The following is a 12,721-nucleotide window of genomic DNA, read 5'->3' as shown; positions in this document are numbered from 1 at the left end:
TCACACTTGGACTGGTCTTTTTATACTGTTTGTTTGTTTACAGCCAAATGAGTCACCCCTGCTGATTGGTTAGAAAGCTGGTTTCCACTGCCTGCTGTGCCAATTTACTCCTACTGCAGTGTAACCTTGTTTTACTGTTCTTAAACCAACAGAATCCCAAATATTTAACTTTTCCCCTTTACTTAAACTGCTTAAGTAATCTTATCAAGAATGATTTAAAGAGAAATAACAATTAAAGAACTCTCACACTTACCCAAACTCACAGCACTCTTTGATGACTCGCACTCATGGGCTTATGGGCTTCTCGGTGCTGCTCCCTCTATACCTAGACAATTGTCTGCAGGAGGGTAAATCACCAGGTCTGGGAGGCCATTGTTAAATTTAGTGTTTCAGTAGGCCAGAGCTTTAGTACAGTGTGGTCCGCCTACTTTGAAATTACTTGAATAGGGTGAGGTTCTATTGTAAATGTTTATTAGAGAGTAGCTACCTATTAGATTAGCAATGTCCTGGCAATTTTAATTAAGACACGACGATCCTCAAATTTCTTCACCTGATGTTAAATTACTAACTGCTCAAAACCAATCCAGTACAAGTAATAAGAATGCCACTTCATATTTTTTTGTTAAGTTTCTAAATGGTCATCAACCTACAGCACAGATTGTGCACTAAGTTGTATTGAATGACCAGTTACATGCTCATTCTGGGAGTACACTGCACATGAAGAGCATGACTTTTACAGCTGCATAGGCTGTGGCTTGTATCACAGTTTAGATTTGAATACATACAAACTGTTTCTTTTTGTCAGTTGAAAGTCGAGTCATTTCTTCTTTATCTGCTTTCAGCTCCTCTTCATTATACTGGAAATCCCGAACAATAAACCTGAATGGAAGGGAAGGAAAGAAAACTGAGTGCAACCATTTCTGAAATGCAGATCTCTAAAGGAAATTATTTGGAAAGAAATCCTTACTTGTTCTCCCTGGCCTTTAGTCGAAAGTCATCAACTGCCTTCCTGAACAACGTGACCGTGAACAAGCCACTATCGTTGTCATCACATATCAACCTTTCAGGAGGGGAAAAAAAAGTCTCTCATAAAAAATGGCACATCTAAAATCGTTATACATCATTGCTTAGATTTCGGAGGCCTGATATTTAAAGTACAAGAAGATTGTTATCCTGTTCACAAATGTACCCACTCTAAATGTAGGCTGAGCACTGAACTTGCAATGTTGTGGCTGGGTCTCACCCAATGTTCACTCACAGCATGTTAAGCACAAGTGACAGATATATTTTAAATATAAATCAGTTCTTTTTAATGCTAAAAAGCAGAGCAGTTCAATCCATATTGCATGCCTGACCAACGTACAAGATATTTATTTAAAAGTATGCCCAACATCTTCTCCCCTCTTCTTCTCTTGCCATCTTGTACACCACAGGTGAGCAAGGGACCTCACTCTTTTGAGAACACTGGAAAAGAATGCAAGAATGAGGCAGGTAACTTCTGCCCCAGTTCACCAAGACACGATACCCCGTCCAACTCTCGCCCTGTCAGCTAACACCCAGCCTCTGCAACATCTCCCCTTTGGAATGGCCACCGGAGTTCCAAACTTCACCATGTGAGGAATTATAAGCAACATAGAAAATTAGCAAAAGCTGACCAACAGCTTCAAAACAGCTGACATCGTAAGAACAGCCCTGATTATAAGCCTACAACATGTGAAAACAGGTAGTTACACAAGCTTTGTAACAGGTTGTAGGTATACCAAACATTCCTTCACTTGTGTTGGAGGAAAGTAAACTTAAGTACATGAAATGCTGAAGAAGGAAATGCTAAAGATATAAAATTGGTGCTAATGGGTCCGGGAGCATGCTCCGCTTGAAAATTTGACATTAAAAATGATGCATTCTGGTTAATTGTAAGTATTTGTATGTTTCACACAAAGATTTTGTAAACTGAATTACTAACATACCACCATTTTCTCAAAAGTCACTCTTCCACATAAATTCTAAGTAAATTTACTCATGACTGTACCCATCCAACTCTCCACGCTTTCAAAGGGGCACTTTCTCCTCCTCCAACCCTTCCAGTTCATAGTACTCTTCTCCCTTTTCCTCTCCCTCAATTCTTTTCTTCCTCCACCCCTTCTCCCCCCGCCAATTCAACCTGTGACTCTTCTCCCCCCTCCAACTCCGTATTCTTTCACCACTCCCCTCCCATTGAACCTGGCATGCTTTCTCTCTTCCCCCCCCCCCTTAGTTCATGTCGGCACTCTGCCTCCTCCCCTTCCCAAAACACTGCTGAGCCTCTCCCCTCTTAGCCCCAGCCGAAGTTCCACTCCCAGGTTCTTACTCCCCTCCACCTCTCCCTTCCCTTTCCCATTCAGTTGACATCCATTTCCCTCCCTCCTGTCCCTGCAGCGCCACTCCTATAGAGTCCTGCTGCTAATTGAAAGGGTTCCAGCTGTTGCATACAGTAGATGATAATTCCTGCCTACAACATGCACCAGCTAGAATCCCTTCCATTAGCCGCAGGAGTCTCAAAGGAGTCTCACTGAGGGTAGAGGAATCCAGTCCAATGTGTGTTGAATGTTGTCAGCAAATACTGACCATCAGCATGAAACTCTCAGTTGGTATGCATGTATAGCAGTTAATTTAGTGCCCTATGTTACAGAATAGCATGTTCATATTAAAATGCTGCACTATTAGGCTGCTAAACTTAAGTATACCAGGAATCTCTATCATCGCTAACTGAAAGTTAAGTTAGTTCAGCCTTAAATTAAGCTTAGACCCAATAACTACACTGCTTCTAAATAGTTGGATTAAGCTGCTCCACACCAAAATAAAAGTCAGAGGTTAGAATGCATTGCACAGGTTTTCAGCTTATACTGGATAGAAAGATTACAGAAAATAGATCAAAGACCTCCCTTACTTGCTTGACCGTGGGACCACCATCTCCGCCAGAGTTTCATAAGTTTTCTCCCATTCAAGATAACTTGTTCTAAAGAAAAAAAGTGGTTGAATAATTATGCAATGGTTCAGGGGCCAGGGTGATATTTTCACATCCAATTGGTCATTTAACTGTAATCATTTTTAGTTATATGATGAAGTTATGTATGCCATGAAGTTGATGATTGCTGAAGACTATTTAGACTTCACAATGTATCCCTTTATAGTTTGTCCATTACTACTTGCGGATACCAATTTTCTAATTGTGATGGCCTAAAGCACTGAAACAAAAAAAGTACCTGCTCGCCACAACTACTTTAATCTGCAATCAAATGGTTGCTTTTACTATTTTCTAAATTATACTAAAATACAAAAGCATCTTACTCAACATGTCATCCTGTACCCAATTCAAAATTGCTGGACATCAACACTAGATGACTTTAATGACGGTAAAATAAACACCAAAATGCATAATTATGAGAGTACGGCACTTGTGCTCATGCAACAAGTTTCTAATTTTCTGTTGATGCATTCGTGAATAGGTGGGAAAACACTTTTCTAACAAATTAGCAAGTACTAGTTTACGAGAGCATGCACCACTTCTTTTTCTTCAGCAGTCCCTCGGAACTGAGGATGACTTGCTTCCAGACTAAAAATGAGTTCTCAGGTGACTGATGAGTCCAATGCGGGACCTGCAGTCTCTGTCACAGGTGGGGCAGACGGTGGTTGAAGGGGCGCTTGGGTTGACGTGCGCTCCTTCCGCTTGCTCCCGGCGAAGAGACTCGAGGTGTTCGGCACCTTCCCGGATGCTTCTCCTCCACTTTGTGCAGTCTTGGGCCAGGGATTCCTAGGTGTCGGTGGGGATGTTTCACTTTTTCAAGGAGGCTTTGAGAGTGTCCTTGAAGCATTTCCTCTGCCCACCTGGGGCTCTCTTGCCGAGTAGAGCGCTCGTTTTGGGAGTTTCCTATCGAGCATGTGGACAATGTGGCCCGTCCATTGGAGCTGATCGCGCGTGGTCAAAGCTTCGATGCTGGGGATGTTGGCCTGAGTGAGAACATGCACTAACAGATGCAGTTTTACCATTGCACTGCATTATTGGTGAAACATCACAAAAATTTGAAAAATGCCACTTTTTTTTTTTATTCGTTCCTGGGATGTGGGTATCACTGGCAAGGCCAGCATTTATTGCCCATCCCTAATTGCCCTTGAGAAGGTGGTGGTGAACCGCCTTCTTGAACTGCTGCAACCGTGTGGTTCTTCTAGATGGTAGAGGTCGTGGGTTGGGAGGTGCTGTCAAAGAAGCCTTGGCGAGTTACTGCAGTGCATCTTGCAGATGGTACACACTGCAGCCACGGTGCACTGGTGGCGGAGGGAGTGAATGTTTAAGGTGGTGGATGTGGTGCCAATCAAGCGGGCTGCTTTGTCCTGAATGGTGTCGAGCTTCTTGAGTGTTGTTGGAGCTGCACTCATCCAGGCAAGTGGAGAGTATTCCATCACTCTCCTGACCTGTGCCTTGTAGATGGTGGAAAGGCTTTTGGGAGTCAGGAGGGGAGACACTCACCACAGAATACCCAGCCTCTGACCTGCTCTTGTAGCCACAATATTTATGTGGCTGGTCCAGTTAAGTTTCTGGTCAATGGGGACCCACAGGATGTTGATGTTGGGGGATTCGGCGATGGTAATGCCGTTAAAATTCAAGGAGCGGGATTAGACGCTCCCTTGTTGGAGATAGTCATTGCCTGGCACGTATGTTACTTGCTACTTATCAGCCCATGCCTGAATGTCATCCAGGTCTTGCTGCATGCAGGCATAGACTGCTTCATTATCTGTGGAGTTGCGAATGGCACTGAACACTGTGCAATCATCAGCAAACAACCCCACTTCTGACCTTATGATGGAGGGAAGGTCATTGATGAAACAGCTGAAGATGGTTGGACCTAGGACACTGCTGAGGAACTCCTGCAGCGATGTCCTGGGGCTGAGATGATTGGCCTCCAACAACCACAACCATCTTCCTTTGTGCTAGGTATGACTCCAGCCAGTGGAGAGTTTTCCCCAATTCCCACTGACTTCAATTTTACTAGGGTTCCTTGATGCCACACTCGGTCAAATGCTGCCTTGATGTCAAGGGCAGTCACTCTCATCTCACCTCTGGAATTCTGCTCTTTTGTCCCTGTTTGGACCAAGGCTGTAATGAGGTCTGGACCCGAGTGGTCCTGGCAGAACCCAAACTGAGCATCGGTGAGCAGGTTATTGATGAGGAAGTGCTGCTTGATAGCACTGTCGATGACACCTTCCATCACTTTGCTGATAATTGAGAGTAGACTGATGGGGCGGTAATTGGCCGGATTGGATTTGTCCTGTTTTTTGTGGACAGGACATACCTGGGCAGTTTTCCACATTGTCGGGTAGATGCCAGTGTTGTAGCTGTACTTGAACAGCTTGACTAGAGGCACGGCTAGTTCTGGAGCACAAGTTTTCAGCACGACAACCAGGATATTGTCGGGGCTCATAGCCTTTGCTGTATCCAGTGCACTCATCCATTTCTTGAGATCACATAATACTATCTTAAAATTTCTAAACCAAGGTAGGGCCATTTTGCCTTAATTATAGTTTGAGAGCAGTTGGGATTGCACAATGCCCTATTTTCAGGGCCAGGCATGGCACAAGATTAGATGGAACACGCTAGATATTGCTGCCTTCATTGTGACTGACCCTGAAAGAAGCCTCCAGCAAAACTGGTTTAACCGAGAATCTACCCAATCTGAAATAATGACTAAAGATATAGGAAGTTAACCTTTGGAATGTTTACCTTATGCAAAACTCAAACAGCCTGCCCCCTACATGCAGGTTCATATCTAGGTGCCTGAAAATTCAATCCTGATTACAATTTAGGACAAGCAAGTATAGACAGTAGTCACTATTCTTGGCTACAGAGATGAGAATTCAAAAGGTGCAGGAAAAAAAACTAAATTATAATAGGGAAGTAACAGACTTGTAAGGCCCAAGAATAACTTATTAGCTCCCTTCAATATAGTTCGACCTTGTGGTAAAGTTCAGGTTAGTAAATGTGGGATCAATATACTGTATATATGCACTGAACTATAAATTGTACCCTTCAACTATTGCTCTGCCTTATGAAGCATCAAACGTTGAATGGCAAGTCTAATGTTATTTTTGCAATTCCACTTTCAAACACTGGATGGAACCAGAAACACCACATTCTGACATTTAATGATAAAACTCCAGGAAAAGCACTTGGAAAATATTCAGGAGGTTTGTATTGTTACAAGATTTCAACTTCTGGTCTACCCAGAAGTCAACAAAACAACACTAATTGTTATAATAGTGACTATAATGGATAATTGAATGGACATCAAAGAATCATGCAGCACAGGAGGCCCTTCAGCTCTGTGCCGACTCTCAAAGAGCTACCAATTAGTCCCATTCCCCTGCTCTTGCCCCATATCCCTGCAATTTTTACTTTTTAAACATATGTCCAATTCCCTCTTAAAAGTTACTATTGAGTCTGATTCCACCACCCTTTCAGGCAGTGCTTTCCAGATCATAACTCAGTGAAAAAATCTCATCTTGCCCCCCTGGCATTTTTTGCCAATTATCTTAAATCTGTGTCCTCTCGTTACCGATCCTCCTGCCAGTAGAAAATGTTTGTCCCTATTTACCCTATCAAAACTACTCAATTTTGAACACCTAGAATCAGAGAAATTTACAGCACAGAAGGGGGCCATTTGGCCCATCGTGTCTGTGCCGGCCGAAAGAGCTATCCAACCTGATCCCACTTTCCAGCTCTTGGTCCGTAGCCTTGTAGTTACCGCACTTCAAGTGCATATCCAAGTGCTTTTTAAGTGCAATGAGGGTTTCTGCCTCTACCACCCACTCAGGCAGTGAGTTCCAGACCCCCACCACCCTCTGGGTTCTCCTCAACTCCCCTCTAATCCTTCTACGAATTACTTTTAATCTACGCCCCCTGGTTATTGACCTCTCTGCTAAGGGAAATAGGTCCTTCCTATCCACTCTATCTCGGCCCCTCAATTTTATACACCGCAGTCAAGTCTCCCCTCAGCCTCCTCTGTTCCAAAGAAAACTACCCCAGCCTATCCAATCTTTCCTCATAGCTAAAATTCTCCAGTCCTTGCAACATCTCTAGTGCAATCACATCTTTCCTGTAATGTGGTGACCAGAACTGTATGCTGTACTCTAGCTGAGGCCTAACTAGTGTTTTATGCAGTTGAATAACCTTCCTGCTCTTATATTCTATGGCTCGGCTAATAAAGGAAAATATCCCATATGCCTTCTTAACCACCTTATCTACCCAACCTGCTACCTTCAGGGATCTGTGGACATGCACTCCAAAGTCCCTCTGTTCCTCAATAACAGAAAATGCTGGAAAAACTCAGCAGGCCAGGCAACATCCGTGGAGAGAAAATAGAGTCAATGTTTTGGGTCAAACCCTTTGTCAAGACTGGAAATGCACAGGAAATGAAATAGATTAAAAGGCCAGGCTGGGAGAGAACAAAAGAGAAGTGAAGAGACATTAAGAGGTATTCAAAACGAGACGAGATGGTGATAGGACTAGTGGAGACAAAAGACGGCTCTAGATTAGGTGTGAAATGCGCTGGCAGAATGAGAGACAGCTGCCATGTGGGAGAGAAAAAAAAAGTGTGGGGGGGGGGGGGGAGAAAGAGGGCCAAAACAAAGGTGTGGATAAAAAAAAGTAAAAATGTAATGGGGGCTGAGGTTATGATCTGAAATTGTTGAACTCAATACGGAGTCCAGAAGGCTGTAAAGTGCCTTATCGGAAGATGAGGTGCTGTGCCTCGAGTTTACGCTGAGCTTCCGTGGAACAATGCAAGAGCCCGAGTCCAGTGAGGTCTGAGTGGGAATGAGGCGGTGAATTAAAATGACAGGTGACCGGAAGCTCAGGGTCACCCTTACGGACTGAACGGAGGTGTTCCGCAAAGCAGTCACCCAATCTGCGTTTGGTCTCCCCAATGTAGAGGAGACCGCATCGTGAGCAGCGAATACAGTATACTAGATTGCAAGAAGTACAAGTAAATCGCTGTTTCACCTTGAAGGGGTGTTGGGGCCCTGGACAGTGGGAAGGTATAAGGGCAGGTGTTGCATCTCCTGCGCTTGCACGGGAAGGTGCCGGGCGAAGGGGAAGGGGTGCTGGGGGTGATAGAGGAGTGGACTAGGGTGTCGCGGAAGGAGCGGTCTCTACGGAATGCTGAAAGTCGAGGGGAGGGGAAGATGCGTTTGGTGGTGGGATCACTTTGGAGGTGGCGGAAAATGATCCGTTGAATGTGGAGGCTGGTGGGGTGAAAGGTGAGGACAAGGGGAACCCTATCGTGGTTCCGGGAGGGAGGGGCAGGGGTGAGGGCAGAAGTGCGGGAGATAAAATGGACACGGTCGAGGGCTGTGTCAGCTGAGTTTTTCCAGCATTTTCTGTTGTTATTTCGGATTTCCAGCATCTGCAGCATTTTGCTATCGTCCCTCTGTTCCTCTACACTTCTCAGTATCCTACCATTTATTGTGTATTCCCTTGCCTTTTTAGCCCTCCCCAAATGCATTGCCTCTATTAAATCTCCCCTTAACCTTCTTTGCTCCAAGAGAACAATCCCAGCTTCGCTAGTCTCTCTACACACCTGAATTCCCTCATCCCTGGCACCATTCCAGGAAATTTCCTCTGCACCCTCTCCAAGGCATTGACATGCTTGTAATAATATGGAGGATAATGAACTTTAAAGTAAAACACTTAACAGCCATATCACCTTGTCCTGTCACCTTCAAAGATTTGTGTATGTGAACCCCCAGGTCTCTGTTCCTGCACCCTGCTTTAAAATGTCACCATTTAGTTTAGTTTTTCCTCAGTTTTCCTTCCAAAATGCATCTCTTCACATTTCATCTGATTTTTCTTAGAACTTTCAGCTTTTACCATCAATATTTGGGTTTTTTCATATTAACCAGCCATGTTGAACTAGTACACAATTTTTAAACTTTTGACAACTTTTTTAAAAAAACAATTAAAAAAAGTTTCTTACTTCGGCACAACTACCAACAAAGTAACAAGATATTCAGAGTCCATTACAAAGTCTTCCTTCTTCACAATATCAGCAAGGCTTCTCGTCATCAAACTTCCCCTACAAATGACCATACAAACCAATTATCAGCACAAGGTAAATACTGCAGTTCTCCTGGGGAAAATAATATATCATTAATACTTACAAGCGCTTCGAAAGGACACAATAATGGTCGAGGCCAAGGATGAAGAATTAATTCTCAAAAGGTTACATTTACATTTCCTAATTCGAATGGACAAGAAATAGGCTACAAATGGGAATAACCACTTAATCCCAAAGTGGTCCCACCATAACTTCCAACATTCCCATCATTGAAGCAACTGTAAACCCCAGTGACTGTAAAATGACTATTTGAGGTATCTAACTTCTTAAGCTGGGGATGTGGCATAAAAAGGGAGAACAAAAGAGCAAGAGGTAAAAATACTTATACTTCTAACTTTACAGTAATTGTAAAGCAGATTAAATGCAAGGCAATTCAATTTAAATTATGATACACATGAAAAAATAACTTACACATTCTTCCTCTCTAGATTCTGTAAGTTTCCTTTCAGATTGTTGTATGCTGATGCTCTTGCTTTTAGATCATTGTCAATCTGTGATACTTGCTGCAAATTTCCAAACAGCATATAATAGTTAATGGATCTTTCAAATGGCCCAGGAACAGTGTGCAAGTAAAAATAAGTGAAAACCTTCTGTAGCATTTGGAAATCAAATATATGCTAAAATTCAGTGTAAATTGAAACTATCCCCTTTTCACAGACAACCAGTATCCCAGCAGTCGATTACTTATTTAAAACTTCTCTGCAAAAGTTATAAATGAACTAGGGCCTACCTAGCACATTCGCAAAAGAATGAATGTCGAAATCAGCAAGAATTATGGCCTGAGCATATGTAAAAGGACAAAAAAAGGCCATTCACCCCATCAGCACTGAATCTTCCAGTGCAGCTTGCGTATTAACATCCAACTGCATTTTGAATGCCGTTCTGTTTGTCTCTACTATATACTTACAATGTATGCTACTTTGGGTCCCTGACAACCATGTGTGCGGGAAGTGTATCCAGCTGCAGCTACTGGCAGACCGCATTGCGGTGTTGGAGCTGCGAATGGATACATACTGGAGCATTTGCGATGCTGAGGACATCGTGGATAGCACGTTTAGGGAGTTGGTCACACCGCAGGTAAAGGCTGCACAGGCAGGACGGGAATGGGTGACCGTCAGGCAGAGTAGTAGGTGCAAACAGATATACCGCTTTGGATATTGTTGGAGGAGATGGCTTAACAGGGGAAGGCAGCAGCAGCCAACTTCCTGGCACCATGGGTGGCTCTGCTGCACATGACGGGAGGAGAAAAAGCGGGAGAGCTATATTGATGGGGGATTCTATTGTAAGGGGAATAGATAGGCATTTCTGCAGCCGCAAACGAGACTCCAGGATGGTATGTTACCTCCCTGGTGCAAGGGTCAAGGATGTCTCGGAGCGGCTGCAGGGCATTCTGAAGGGGGAGGGAGGGTGAACAGCCAGTTGTCGTGGTGCATATAGGTACCAACGATATAGGTAAAAAATGGGATGAGGTCCTAAAAGCTGAATATAGGGAGTTAGGAGGCAAATTTAAAAAATAGGACCTCAAAAAGGTAGTAATCTCAGGATTGCTACCAGTGCCACGTGCTAGTCAGAGTAGAAATAGAAGGATATTGCAGATGAATACGTGGCTAGAGGAATGATGCAAGGGGGAGGGATTCAAATTCCTGGGATATTGGAACCGGTTCTGGGGGAGGTGGGACCAGTACAAACTGGGCGGTTTGCACCTGGGCAGGACCGGGACCGATATCCGAGGAGGAGTGTTTGCTAGTGCTGTTGGGGAGGGTTTAAACTAAAATGGCAGGGGGTTGGGAACCTGTGCAGGGAGACAGGGGAAAGGGGAGCAAGAATAGAAGCAAAAGACAGGAAGGAGAAAAGCAAAAGTGGAAGGCAGAAAATCAAGGGTGTAAATCAATCAGGACCACAGTAAATAATGATTCTAAAAGGACTAAGTCTTAAAAAAAGACGCCTGAAGGATTTGTGTCTTAATGCAAGGAGCATTCGTAATAAGGTGGATGAATTAGCTGCGCAAATAGATGTAAACGGATGAGATATAATTGGGATTACAGAGACATGGCTCCAGGGTGACCAAGGCTGGGAATTCAACATCCAGGGGTATTCAATACTCAGGAAGGACAGGCAAAAAGCAAAAGGAAGTGGGGTAGCATTGCTGGTTAAAGAGATTAACAATAGTAAGGAAGGATATTAGCTCTGATGATGTGGAATCTGTATGGGTAGAGCTGAGAAATACCAAGGGGCAGAAAACGTTAGTGGGAGTTATATACAGATCCCCAAACAGTAATGTGGAGGTTGGGGATGGCATTAAACGGGAAATTAGAGACGCGTGCAATAAGGGCACAGCAGTTGTCATGGGTGACTTTAATCTACATATACATTGGGCTAACTAAATTAGTAACAATACCGTGGAGGAGGAATTCCTAGAGTGTATACAGGATGGTTTCCTGGACCAATATGTCAAGGAACCAACTAGAGATCAGGCCATCTTAGACTGGGTATTATGTAATGAAAAAGGATTAATTAGCAATCTTGTTGTGCGCGGCCCCTTGGGGAGGAGCGATCATAATATGATCAAATTCTTCATTAAAATGGAGAGTGAAGTAGTTGACTCAGAGTCTAGGGTCCTGAATTTAAATAAAGGAAACTACGATGGTATGAGGTGCGACTAGGCTAAGATGGATTGGGGAACGTTACTTAAAGGGTTGATGGTGGATAGGCAATGGCAAACATTTAAAGATCGCATGGATGAACTACAGAATTTGTTCATCCCTGTTTGGCAAAAAAATAAAACAAAAAAGGTGACTCAACTGTGGCTAACAAGGGAATTTAGGAATAGCATAAGATCCAAGGCGAGGACATATAAATTGGCCAGAAAAAGCAGCAAACCTGAGGATTGGGAGCAGTTTAGGATTCAGCAAAGGAGGACAAAGGGATTAATTAAGAGGGGGAAAATAGAGTAAGAGAGTAAGCTTTCAGGGAACATAAAAACTGACTGTAAAAGCTTCTATAGACATGTAAAGAGAAAAAGATTGGTGAAGTCAAGCGTAGGTCCCTTGCAGTCAGAATCAGGGGAATTTATAATGGGGAACAAAGAAATGGCAGAACAATGAAACACATGCTTTGGTTCTGTCTTCAGAAAGGAGGACACAAAGAACCTCCCAGAGATATCGGGGAACATAGGGTCTAATGAGAGGGAGGAACTGAAAGAAATCAGTATTTGTAGGGAAATGGACAGGATTGAAGGCCGATAAATCCCCAGGGCCTGATAATCTATATCCTAGGGTACTTAAGGAAGTGGCCCTAGAAATAGTAGATGCATTGCTGGTCATCTTCCAAAATTCTATAGACTCGAACAGTTCCCATAGATTGGAGGGTAGCTAATGTAACCCCACTATTTAAAAAAAGGTGGTAGAGAGAAAACAGGGAATTATAGACCGGTTAGCCTGACATCAGTAGTGGGGAAATGCTAGAGTCCATTATGAAAGATGTAATAGCAGAGCACTTGGAAAACAGCGACAGGATCGGACAAAGTCAACATGGATTTACAAAAGGTAAATCATGCTTGACTAATCTACTGGAAT

The 12,721-nt window shown here is 43.5% G+C and overlaps 1 protein-coding gene across 2 annotated transcripts in view; it reads right to left on the bottom strand.

Moving 5' to 3' along the window:
* The window catches only part of LOC147082102 (V-type proton ATPase subunit C 1-A-like), a 159,666-nt gene that overhangs the window by 14,611 nt on the left and 132,334 nt on the right, over nt 1–12,721 (bottom strand). For both annotated transcript variants that reach the window (XM_085980447.1, XM_085980448.1), the window contains exons 4-8: nt 9,558–9,649; nt 9,006–9,104; nt 2,927–2,995; nt 968–1,060; nt 786–879 (exon numbers count right to left, since the gene is read on the bottom strand). In XM_085980447.1, the coding sequence (XP_085836573.1) occupies nt 786–879; nt 968–1,060; nt 2,927–2,995; nt 9,006–9,104; nt 9,558–9,649 (447 nt within the window). The remainder of the gene's footprint in view (nt 1–785; nt 880–967; nt 1,061–2,926; nt 2,996–9,005; nt 9,105–9,557; nt 9,650–12,721) is intronic.

This window comes from Somniosus microcephalus, unplaced genomic scaffold, assembly GCF_052327205.1.
Source record: "Somniosus microcephalus isolate GS21.2 unplaced genomic scaffold, FLI_Smic_1.0 scaffold175, whole genome shotgun sequence".
NCBI lineage: Eukaryota > Metazoa > Chordata > Chondrichthyes > Squaliformes > Somniosidae > Somniosus > Somniosus microcephalus.
Note: the sequence above shows the minus strand (reverse complement) of the source record. Positions and strands in the feature narration are given on the sequence as shown.